The sequence below is a fragment of the Triticum urartu genome, chromosome 3A, assembly GCF_056163025.1.
Source record: "Triticum urartu cultivar PI428250 chromosome 3A, HENAU_Tu73, whole genome shotgun sequence".
In the NCBI taxonomy this organism is placed as follows: Eukaryota; Viridiplantae; Streptophyta; class Magnoliopsida; order Poales; family Poaceae; genus Triticum; species Triticum urartu.
Genome location: NC_141875.1, coordinates 16392438 through 16405545, shown reverse-complemented (window position 1 = coordinate 16405545; position 13108 = coordinate 16392438). Strand labels below are relative to the sequence as shown.

The 13108-nt window shown below is 46.1% G+C and overlaps 1 protein-coding gene and 1 pseudogene across 1 annotated transcript; one reads left to right on the top strand and one right to left on the bottom strand.

Moving 5' to 3' along the window:
- Positions 1-698: 698 nt before the first annotated feature.
- Positions 699-1418, bottom strand: LOC147977885 (uncharacterized). The gene is made up of 2 exons (XM_087514581.1): positions 1401-1418; positions 699-1244 (listed from the first exon to the last, which is right to left on the bottom strand). Exons 1-2 carry the CDS (start codon positions 1416-1418, stop codon positions 699-701), a joined length of 564 nt encoding a protein of 187 aa, XP_087370707.1.
- Positions 1419-2689: 1271 nt separating this feature from the next.
- LOC147977884 (uncharacterized) lies at positions 2690-3915 on the top strand (annotated as a pseudogene).
- Positions 3916-13108: the final 9193 nt, after the last annotated feature.

The following is a 13108-nucleotide window of genomic DNA, read 5'->3' as shown; positions in this document are numbered from 1 at the left end:
ACGATGTCGAGGATTTAAGCAACCCCGTATGCAATTCCCTTTGTCAATCGGTATGTTACTTGCCCGAGATTCGATCGTCGGTATCCCAATACCTTGTTCAATCTCGTTACCGGCAAGTCACTTTACTCGTACCGTAATGCATGATCCCGTGACCAGACACTTGGTCACTTTGAGCTCATTATGATGATGCATTACCGAGTGGGCCCAGTGATACCTCTCCGTCATATGGAGTGACAAATCCCAGTCTCGATCCGTGTCAACCCAACAGACACTTTCGGAGATACCTGTAGTGCACCTTTATAATCACCCAGTTACGTTGTGACGTTTGGTACACCCAAAGCACTCCTACGGTATCCGGGAGTTACACGATCTCATGGTCAAAGGAAAAGATACTTGACATTGGAAAAGCTCTAGCAAACGAACTACACGATCTTTGTGCTATGCTTAGGATTGGGTCTTGTCCATCACATCATTCTCCTAATGATGTGATCCCGTTATCAATGATATCCAATGTCCATAGCCAGGAAACCATGACTATCTGTTGATCAACGAGCTAGTCAACTAGAGGCTTACTAGGGACATATTATGGTCTATGTATTCACACGTGTATTACGATTTCCGGATAATACAGTTATAGCATGAATAAAGACAATTATCATGAACAAAGAAATATAATAATAATGCTTTTATTATTTCCTCTAGGGCATATTTCCAACACAACGAACATCAAAAATAAAAATTACATCCAGATCCGTAGACCACCTAGCGACGACTACAAGCGCCAAAGCGAGCCGAAGGCGCGCCGCCGTCATCGCCCCTCCATCGCCGGAGTCAGGCACAACTTGTTGTAGTAGACAGTCGGGAAGTCGTCGTGTTAAGGCCCCATATGACCAGTACCCCAGAACAGCAACCGCCGCCGATGAAGAATAACGTAGATTGGAAGGATCCAAACCGAAGACACACGAACATAGACGAACAACGACGAGATCCGAGCAAATCCACCAAAGATAGATCCGCCGGAGACACACCTCCACACGCCCACCAACGATGCTAGACGCACCGCCAGAACAGGGACCAGGTGGGGATACCTTTATTCCATCTTCAGGGAGCTGCCGCCATCTCGCCTTTCTGAGCAGGACACAAACCCTAACAAGATTGAAAAAAACAACTAAAAACGGAGCCCTCCCGCCGGCCCTTGCCCACCGCGCCTCCATGGCCCTAGGGCCACCGGAGACGAGGCGGACCTGCGCAGGTGCCAGCGAGAGGCACGAACCCTAACTTTCTTTCTTGAAGGAGGAGGATAAGGAGGAGGCCGGTTTGCGCCTCTTGACATACTTTGCGTCGCGTCCAGAACTACACCCACTTAACAAAAGAGATGTATTTTGTAACGTATTACCTACTCCTATAAAATCTTTCATGTGGGGGCTAAATGGGTTTTCGTTCGGAAAAGAAATGAAAAGAATGAGGTGATGAGATATAAAGCAAGACTACTAGCTCAAAGGTTTACGCAGAGACTCGATATCAACTACTACGATACATATTCTCTTGTAATTATTGGAATTACATTTCAATACATAATATCTTTGGCAGTACAAATGAATTTATCAATGCAGTTAATGGACGTGGTGAACGCTTATCTGTACTATTTACTCGATGCGGATATTTATATGAAAGTCCTTGATGGACTTAAAATTCCAAATTCAAATAAAATCACAACATGTATTAATTACAAAATTCATTCTGGCTTGAAGCTGTTGCGTAAAATGTGGTATAATCGACTTAGTGAGTTCCTTCCCAATAAAGGACACTCGAATAATAATGATAGCCCATGCGTTTTTATAAAGAAATCCTCAAAAGGATTTGGCATCATCTCATTATATGTTTATGATCTCAACATCATTGGTAACGCAATAGATATAACTGTAGCACTCATTTAATGATGGAGTTTGAGATGAAAGTTTTGTAAAAAAAACAAATTATGCTTAGGTTTACAACTTGAGCACCTTCCCTCATGAATACTCGTTTATCAACCCGCTTATATTCAGAAAGTTTTGAAAAAAAATCAACATGGATAAATCATATCCATCCAAAACACCCATGGTCGTCCGATCCCTTGATTTGAAGGTTCCTTTTAGACGGGTTTTCTGGGCCAGAACAAAAGAAGCTTGCTCGCTGGCTATAGAATTATGATTTTTTATTCTTCCTTGTATCTATTGGTTCAAATGATCTGTTTTTACTGGTTTTATGTTCCTTTCTGTTTATTGTTTTCTTTACGGTTTTAACGGGTTTTTTCTTTTGTGTGTGTTTTAACTATTGTTTTCTTTGGCTTCCACTGATATTTTTGTTTTATTTCATTTCTTGTATTTTTTCCCTTTATTACGGTTTTTTGTGTGGTTCTCTTTATTATTTTCACTGGTTTTCTTAGATTTCAATGGTATTTTTTCTATTTTTCCTTTTCAATGTGTTTTATTTTATGTTTTCATCAGTTTACATTTTTGTTCTTGTTTTCATGTCTTCTTTTTACGGTTGTCGTCGTTTTCCCCCTTTTTCTTTTTACGGAAACCAGTCCAGAATTATCATTGCAATCATCTGGTACACTCGCTCCTCGCTTCTCCCGTTTGTGTTTCAGTGATTGAATGGGCGACACTTGCATCCCCAGGCTTTTCATTTTGACAAATTTTCATGCCCCATGTTAATTGTGCCCCTGTGTGGTGGGTCGAGCGTCCGGTGGACCAAGGTAACTCGCTCCAAAGGTAGATGCATGCGCAGCGCAGCGGCGCCTCGTCATACTGTACGTAGTGCAGTGCGCGCGCGCACACACACACGATGCCCCCCTACACACTGCACACATCGCGCGCCAGTGCAGCGCCCGGGCCGGGAGGTCCACTAATCCAAGCAACGAACGCGAACGGAGCCGGCGGTGCACTGCACACTGTAGCAGTGGTGCTGAGCCTCAACTGAAAAGCGCCGCACAATCGATAGATCCGTCGTGATCCATATGCAATTCATACTTTGCTCCCAATTCCAGCAAATGCCACGGTGAAGAGTCTGATGGTAGATAGACGCCGTGCATGAAACGAGGAGACTGTTAGGGCATCTCCAGCCACGCCCTCAGAAAGACCTTCTCAGACGATTTTTTCGCGCCGGTGTCGGAAAAACGGCCCAGTCGCGTCCCCAGGAGCCCGATTTTCGCCGGTCTGGACCGAAAACAGCGCCGGCGGACTCAGGCCGAATCCAGCGCGCTGGGGGGCACCCGGGGGCGCCGGGGCGAGCAGTTTTGGCGCGAAAAAGCCGCAGGCCAGCCGCGTCAGCGACACGGCGCCTCGTCTTCCCCCAACGGCCTCGGCTCCCGCGGGGAATCAATGCCAAGGCTGCCGCCGGTCAGCCTTAACATTGATTCCTCACGGGCGGCGCGCCGACGCCTCCCCTCCCTCGCACGCGTACACACGGGCGCGGCGCGGCTATATAGCCGGTGGCCTCACTGCCTGTGCCCACACCAGCCCCGCCCCTCGCTGCCGCTCAGCCCCTCCCTCTACCTTTCTACCTCTCCCGAGCCCGTCGCCATGGCAGAACGCTTCCCCGGAGACGAGGCGGCGGCCAACGGCTTCGACCGCCGTTCGCTCCGCGAACAGGAGTCCTGACTCCTGTTCCAGGCGAACATCCCGGCGCCGCCGGACATGCGCACCGGGCCGACAGGGTGGAGACTCAGCGCCGGGGAAGTGCCCATTCCCCCGTTGCCCGACGCCGTGGAGAAGCCGAAATACTTCGCCGAGGAAGTCGAGGTCGTGCGCGCCTCCCTCACCGACGCCCAACTCTCCCTCCCCCAGTACGCCACCGACAACCACACGGCTTGGGCGGCGTATTTCGAGCGCCGCCAGCAGCAGCGCTTGGCGTCCACCAACGGCGCGCCGGTGATCGGCGGCCGGCAGAACAGCGAGGGGCGCAACCTGTGGTGGGGCGTCCCCGGCCACACACTCAAGGGCGTGCTGACGTACCTCGAGGGCGGCAACAACCCGCCGTTGGCGTACCCGGCGAGGGTGGCCGCCCTGGCGCAGCACCGACGCGCCGGGCCATGGGCGCCAAGGAGGTTCGGGTCCTCCTCCTCTTCTTCCTCCTCCCGATCTTCATCGCACTCCTCCGGTACTCCGGCCCTGCTCGGCGTCAAGGCCGAGCCCGCGGCGGAGTCGCAGCTCGGCCGGCGCACTCGCAGCGCCGGCATCGTCATCAACGAGGGCGGCCGGCGCGCCTACTCATCGGCTCCTCCTCCGCGCTTCGTCAAGCCAAAGACGGAGCCGGGGCTCGCGCCGGTGAAGAAGGAGCCGGCCGCGCCGGTGACGACGGAGCTCGACAACGACGACGCGGCCCTGGAATGGGCGCACAGGGACTCCATAGCGATGGAGAAGGAGCGCCTGAAGAAGGCGAATGAGCGCCAGTGCGCCGGCCTACTTCGCTTCGCGGAGCGTCGACGCGGCCGCAACGAAGGCGGAGTCGTCGTCATCTACGACAGCGACGACGATGCGCCGCCACCAGTCCGTCATGGCGACGCCGGGCAGGGGTCCAGCAGGGGCACCCGCGTCAAGGAGGAGAAGGCTGACGACGACGATGGCGGCGACGGCGGCGACTTCAGCCAGTTTTTTCTTTAGATTAGTTTATATATATGTGCTATGTAATGAAAATCCGCAAACTTCGCCGAAATGTGCCGAAATTTATCGTGTTTGGCCGAAATTTATCGTGTTTAAGCCGAACTTCGCCGAACTTCTTTTATTTTAAAACGTGCCTAGGAACGGCCCTTGGGCCGGCGGCTGGGGACCAACTCGCTCCAGGTCCAATTTTTGCGCCAGCTCACCCCAGGCAGCGATTTTAGGCGCCCCCTGGGGGGCCAACGGCTGGAGATGCCCTTAGAGCTTTCTTCACATCACTACTCAGATCAATAGTCACAGGGAAAGGGATTGATTATCTATCATGGCCACGCACTCGGTTTGGAGAATACACTGTCTGCTTGGCCTACAATTTGGTTCTCTCTCTGCCGATTTCTTTACTGAACACAAAAGTGTACCGGGCGTGGCTTGTCGTCTGAATGGAAAAACTGAACAGAAACACTGGAAGGCCATTTGGGCCATCAAAGCTCCGAGCAAGATGAATATCGTCCTTTGGCGTTTTGCTCACGACTGTCTCTGGCGATCCCGACAATGGCGTCAGTCGGCACCCTCCGGCGATCGATGGTCCTTGCCACCGCCTGGATGTGTCTTTTGTTGGAATTATGTGTCCTGCAACTATATTCAAATTGCTTGGAATTATTAATATTCGGAATACCTTATTATGGAATTGTATATGTACTTATACATGGAATTGATTGGCATGTTTAGCATAGAATTGTTACTTGCTAGAATGTACTTAAGTAGTATATGCTTAAGGAAGCTGGTTGATTATCAGTGGAATACAATATACTATTTGTATTAGAAAGACTATCCAGGTACACTGATGATTGGAAGGAGCTAGATCGTATAATTAGATTACAGCCCTAATGTTCCTCTTCCCTACAGCCCTAATGCTAGATCGTATATTACTTATGGTATTTCTTTGGACATCCCCATTAGAGGTCAGATTATTTATTTCATCTCACTCTTCGATGATTACTGTTTTATATGGTTATGCTTATATTTTATTGTACAAGTCGGAATGTTTTATTGTGCTGGTCACATGTTATACTGAAGTGGAAAGTCAGTTGATTAAATAATATCATAGTTTTAACAACTGATTGGTGGGGAAGTACACTTCAGGAATATATCGTTTGTATGTAAAGATCATGGAACTATTCATGTTTGTAATATACCGTAAACTCCACAATATAATGGAGGAATTGATTGTATTTTATACTCCCTTCTTTCTTTGGAGAGAAGCATTGCATAATCTCGTTTGTTGAATCATTCTACATCTAGTACAACCACTTAACTGGAAGGAAATCTTCTATTTTGGCATGAAATTCTCAATTATTACAAAGCGCACACCATGAATTTTTCATGGTTATTCTAGTGGATCAAAGGGTGTTTCCTCCTTTATCTGGAAAAGGAACACTGGTGGAAAGTAGGAACACAATCATTTTTATAATCAAGGGTGGAATTATTGACAATCATACTGGAATATAATCTTGACCCAAAGAAAACTACAAGTGACACTCCCAACATGACATGCTTAGGATAAGCGGGAGGAATTAACTTGGAATGTGATCGTTGGATAATTGTTATGTGATTTTTGGGGGAAGTCACTCTAAATAGTAGAGGAAGAATCCTAAGTAGGCTTAAATTTTTTCATCATTGTCAACTATGGGTGGAAGAAATGCGGGAAGGAATAAACTCAATGAGGAATTATATAGTTTGGGAACTTATTATCATACCAAACAACCGCACGCGCATCGTTTGTAAGCGTTTTTTTTTTTGTGAGGAAATTTATCTCATTGGAATATTATAATGTCACACTTGCTATTAAGTTCTTTGCACAAAGGAAAATATATTTTGTGGAAACTCTCTCTCCTGGGATATAGGGAAGAGGAACTAAAGACATGGTTTGCTAATTGAATATATTCATGTATGGTCTTATAGCAAGCTTCACATCAATGGAATAGCAGGTTGATGGTTTTCTAAATGAAGCAAGGCGGTCATCTACAAATGTAAGTGTAAAGTATTTTGCATTGTTATTGTATATGTTAACATTGTTTTGCTGTTTGCAATGATAAAGTCGCATTGATGGAAGTGAAAGCTTGGTCATCTTTTAACTTTCATATGAAAGGAACATTTGAAATATCCTTTGTTTTACAAGTGGAAATACATAGAATTTTTTTGAAGTGTTTCTCTATGGAAAACTTCAAATATATTAAAATACCTTTGATAAAGGGAATCATACTCAGTGAGGATTTATATTGAACTCCTAAGGGAAAATGGAATAATGAATGGTACTGGAATTCATATGTATCTTCGTTATATTATCATACCTTAGCTACCAGAATTTATGCTGCACTCAAGCGGTGGAAGGAAAGACAAGCAGCTAAGGGAATCTCACACATCATATAAGATTGTGAAAAGTGCATCACAACCTGTCACTTGTTCTGAAATTTATATTAAAGGTAAACACATTGAGGAAGTTATTACTATGTCTACGAGATGAGAAATAAATCCAGATATGCGTATTCAATTATTATTTTTAGTACTAATATGGTGCAGGTTCATTGACCGAAGTCAGGAATTCCTTTCAAAACATGGTTACCGATGGAACTACATTTACTGACTGGATTTGATATCTATGTGGTTTTGAAAATTTATTCAACACAATTGTCATATATTTTGACTCAATGTGGAATTATTCATATTATTGGTTGTCATATATTTTGACTCAATGTGGAATTATTCATATTATTGATATATGTGACTGAAAATTATTGATGCAGAATTTCATTTGAGGAAACAAAATACTCAAGGTGCCTATAAAGGTGGAATTAATTACACTCGAGAAAATAATACTCGAGGCACCGAGGACGACTATGCTGGAATAATTAGGCGGAAACTAAGGTCTCTAGTGATCTTAAGTGTCATAGCAAGAAAACATACTAAGGGAAGGTATCACTATATATTTCTTTGGATTTTCAATGTAGTGTTAACCTGGTTGCTGGCCCCTTGACTAAGCCTATTAGTCATAAGGTATTTGGTAAGCATGTTAAGGCTATGGGTTTACGAATATTTGAATAATCGTTTTGGACAAGTGGGAGATGTTGGAATTATGTGTCCTGCAACTATATTCATTTTTTTTGAAATCGTTAATATTCGGAATACCTTATTATGGAATTGTACATGTACTTATACATGGAATTGATTTGCATGTTTAGCATGGAATTGTTACTTGTTGGAACGTACTTAAGAAGTACTCCCTCCGTCCGAAAATACTTGTCATCAAAATGAATAAAAAGAGATGTTTTTAGATGTATATTAGTTCTAAATACATTCATTTTTATCCATTTTGATGACAAATATTTTCAGACGAAGGGAGTATATGCTTAAGGAAGTTGGTTGATTATCAATGGAATACAATATAGTATTTATATTGGAAAGATTACTCTGGTACACTGATGATTGGAAGGAGGTAGATCGTATAATTAGATTACAACCCTAATGTTAATCTACATAATTAGAGTAATTAATTTACACTCTAATATGGCACGTTGCTCACAAGCGTGTGCTCCGTGGACATAACGGGTAGAATCCGTTAACATACAAATATGGTCGTGGTTGATAATTTGATCTGGACTCTATCCCGGAAACTAGTGAAAAAAATAGGAATCTTATATCTGTATAAGAGGTGGACTCTTTGGAAAGGCAGTATAAGAAGGTCCCTACCCCCTAGCCTCAGATATACGAATTGTGAGCGGCACAACGGATAAGCGCGGGGAATAGGGGGTAGACCACAAACCCTAAATTTCTAACATCTTTATCAATGTTGACGCTGCTATCTTTTCTGATGCTTGCAAAGTGGGAGTTGGAGTTGTAATCCGAGACCACATTGGAGCATGCCTGGTTGCTTGCAGCCAGCCTCTCTTCGGTGTTGCGACTCCTGAATTAGCGGAGGTATGGGCATTGAGACATGTTGTCTCCCTCGCTTCTGATCAGGGATTCCACTCGGCGATCTTTGCGACAGACTGCCTTTCTCTCGTGCAACGGATGAACTCCTCGTCGATCTACAAGTCGGAGGTGGGTGCAGTGGTAGCTGATATCAAATTCAGCCTGGATCATTTTACTTTGGTGACTTTTGGTTATGTCGGGTGTTCTCTGAATAAATCAGCACATCCCTATTGTCTTTCATTCAGTTCCGGAGTCTATCATGCAAACTATCTCTGTTGATGTTTCGTAATCAATAAAGTGTTGTTTCCTCAAAAAATAAAGCTAAATAGTGTTGAAAATACTTAACACGTTGGAACAACTTTAGATGACCAATCATTCAACCAAGCACAATCCAAAAACTGGAAGCATAGCGCGGGCTATTGTGTCAGTTTTGTTAAAACGAGACAGAGGGAAAAAGAATGGCCTACACAACATGTAGTAGCAGTATAAGAACCAAATGTAAAAGTAATTAACACGTTGAAAGAACATAGCCAATCATTCAACAGAGGATGAGAGCAATGAATGCATAACCTATATCATGGACAGAAAAGATAAATACCGAACATCAGATTTTTGGGATATTTTTTCGAAAAGGGACGCTTTATTACTTAAAAGGTTTAAGCGCCGAACGAGAGCAAAGAAGGCCTTGTTGGACTACGCCTTTGAGCAGGGCATAAGCACCGCTGATTATAAGACAGACACGAACTACCACATTATCTTTAGCTAGGACCTGAAGAGGGAGAACTCATCAGTTTATAGCGCTATCATACATGAGATTATACATCACTCTTTAGATTTTGCTTTTTGTAAGTTTAGTCATGAATTTAGGAGCTCGAATGTCGAAACTCACAACGTAGCGAAGTATGCTTTATCTCTCGGGGTAGGTCGCCATGTGTGGTTGGGACACCCGGGAGATCTTCCATCCGTCCCTGTAAACATTGTGACGAATTAATAAAAACTTCACGAGGTTGTCTAAAAAAAAATCTTTAGCCAGGATGGGTGGAACGAGTGCCAGTGCTCAAGACGTGGCATTGCTCCTGCACCATCTCGCGGATGTGCACACATAGACGTCTTCCAAGCCACCCCCAATCACTCCACTCACGGCCCACTCTGTCCCTCGTCGCCCCGGTCGACGCCGTGAGCGCTGCCACGGGCACACGTCAGGATTGATCTCCGCCACCATCTCCACAGTGGACCTAGAATTACCTACCAAGCACACCAGTGGCCGCCATTGCAGCCAGGGAGGCCTCCGTCGTCTTCAATGTCATGAAGCAGCCGATCACCATGACTACGAGCTCAGCTATAAAACCCCAACCTCTCAAAGCACTCGGCCCCTATCCTCTCTCTCAAACGACGGCCTACACAAAGGATATGCGATGTGCGACCGTCGCCTCTACACAACCACTCCTCTGTGTCAAGTCATCGTCCATATTTTGCATCTCCTTGCAACCACCGAATCTAGAAAGAGGAACCATCACTACAGTTTGATGGCTACCGCAATCCCTTGCGAGTCTGCCGCCTCAGGCTGGAGTGGTCATCACAAGGACCAACAGCGATGGTGGAGGAGACAACCGTCGACTAGCACCTCGTTGGTGATAGCTTTGTCCAGGCCCGTCGGCCCAATGGCCAACATGGCTGAAGCTTGAGCATGAAAGGTAGATCATCCTCGCTGACGTGCACCCACGCATAGCACAGTAGCCGCTAGATTAGGAGCGCACAACCACTAGATCGCGCTACGCCTCCCGGCCGGAGCACTCTGCCCACCTCGAGGTCGCCCGCCGTCATGCCTCAACCACACAGTCGCACTGCGGCCTCACATCCACATCACCACTGGAAGCCCGCAGTCGTGCAACGACATGTCTGGATCTGGGCATAACAATCACATTGGTGATAGCCGCCACAACCAAGCAAAAGGAGCCTGGGCCACCCAACTTGCAACTGGAGGAGCCGTGGAGTCTAACAGGATTGAGAGGTGTACGAGCGGTGATGGTCAGGAGCCAAATCCACGCAGGGTAGCTGCGTCGAGGGATGAGGAGGCGCGAGATGGCCCGCAGCTGCACCGTGCACGGGGCCTTGCTCCAGTGACATCAACCGACGGCGGCGGGACGAAGAGGGATGGGGAGGAGAGCTAGGCGCCGGCGACGGAAGCGCCTCCCGTGTCTCCCGAACGGCCGACATGGAAGAGTCGCTTGTAGCCTTGTACTCTAGTGATATCTACTAGAGTACAAATCATTTGTGTGTAATTTTCTAATGTGAATATCTGGTTAACTGACTTTGTCACCACCAAATGAGAACATCGTATTTAATTTTTTTGACGTGAATATTGTATTCAAGGAAAATTCTTAATGGGCTCTAGGTATTTTACATCACATGACTTTTATACAGTCGCCATGGGTTCTTTATGAGAGTATGAACAAGGATTGGCTTCGATTAGGTAAGGCGTGATTTGCACGTGCACAAGACAAGCGAGTCGTCCTACTAGTACTCATCATCAAGCCATTAGCAAAACTTTTTGTCACGTGCCTTGGATGCACATGCACAACAAGACTCTTGTTTCTTTCTTATTATAGTTGATTATTTAAATTCTTATTTTCATAATATGTTCTTTGATATATACAAGTTGGGACCCATGCATATCGCTTGTTTCTTTCTTTAACCGTATACATTTCACTCCCGATCAATTACTTACCATTCTCATCGATGTGAGCCGGCCAGGCCCGAATTCTCAATCGTACAGATTTCACACTGTCATTGCTTTTGACCGTTGTTGGCCACACATATATAAATCCAGGCTAGATATGCGCATGCCAAAACCCTTCTCGCAGGAGATGGCCTCCAATGGTGGCGCACCAAACCCATGGCAACAACAGTTGTCGCGGCCATCGCATGAGGGCTACACATGCCCTTTTTGCCGTAGGAGGTGGGTCACACACCAAGCCCTTGGTGGCCACATGTCCTCGCAAAGCTGCCGCAACAATCGCCACCGGAACACGCCGGTAAGCCTGCCCCAACCAGCCTCCTCTGTGCCTGACTCTACTCTTTTGGGGTCGTGGCTGCTTGTGCTTGCACCCAACCTTGCCTTCTGGGAGGAATACCGCTGTGGAGGTCCCCGTCCGGTGGAGATTGACTTCATGGGTCTACTACGGGCGCAAGAAGACGTCACAATGCCGCAACCGAGTGACAGAGCCAGCGAGGTGTTCGACCTAACCTTGAGGCTCTCATTCGTGGAGGGCACATGATCACAAGCAAAATAAATACATTCGAAGATAGATGAACATCGTGTAATATAAGATTCGTCCAAGCGTGTCATTTGGTTCAGCTACCTCTTACCGTGTTCTTTGCTATTTAGAACTTCGGATTGATTTCAAGATGACATTATGATGAATATTGTGCATGTTCAAGATTCAGTTGCCTTTACTTTTTCTAATTTGAATAGGTGCGTACCTTGTGTTGCAACGGGACCCGAGAATTTTCATGTTTACAATATAGTAGTTGAGTCGATTAACCTTACATATTTAGTAGGTCCATGTGTGGAACTCAATCTCCTTGGCCATGCATGGGACCATAATGGATATACCTTGTGAGCATTATAATATTATTATTATTACAGAGAGCGTTATATCTAAAAGAAAATCCATTTTATAAAGATTATCCTTCAGAAAGAGAAACATAATAGCAGATTATGAAAAGTGCACAAAAGTGGCAAGCAAGCATCAAACATTGAGGTGTCCATGCATTCCTAGAGAGCAATAAAACATAAATAAACAATTTACGCTGGGTGACCGGCTAAGTCTTGAGGAGCGGAGGTCGCACTATTTGCTGGCACCTCCCACACATCCATGTGCGCAGTTAAGGCCCACCCCACCACACCCACGTCTTCTTTTACCTTATCCCCTTACGCGTCTTCCACCTCCCGCAAGCACCATTCCCACTCTCTCCTCTTTGCCTCCACCCCTCCTCCCCCACAAGAGGGGGCATGCCATTGTTGCCACACGCATCTTGTCCCTGATCAACAGCAAGGCCATCGGCGTGGCGCACCTTCCCCCATAGTGCCACCGGATGCCCGTGCTGCGATGAGCTTTTTCCCTTGGCGAACAAGAGCATCGTCCAAAGCTTACTTTGTAATGGGTTGCGCCCCAAGCATGCTTGAACCTTCCAGTCCCGGTGTTGTCCGCGGCAAGCACCGGCGCTGCTACCGACTACAACAGGCGCTGGACCCAACAAGGGGGGGGGGGGGGGGGGGGGGGTTGGGTTTGCCACCTATTTTGCACCACGCGGCACCGATGCTACAGGCGTTAGTGGCGGCGCCAGGAAATGAAGGCTGGGTATTCATCCAAATATTTTTTTTGCTCTAAATGTAGTATATGAACAAAACAACACTAGCATAACGGCAATAGCAATATTTCAATGTATAAGACCATAACGACATGAATACATAAGTACCTTTTGATTGATAAAGTGAT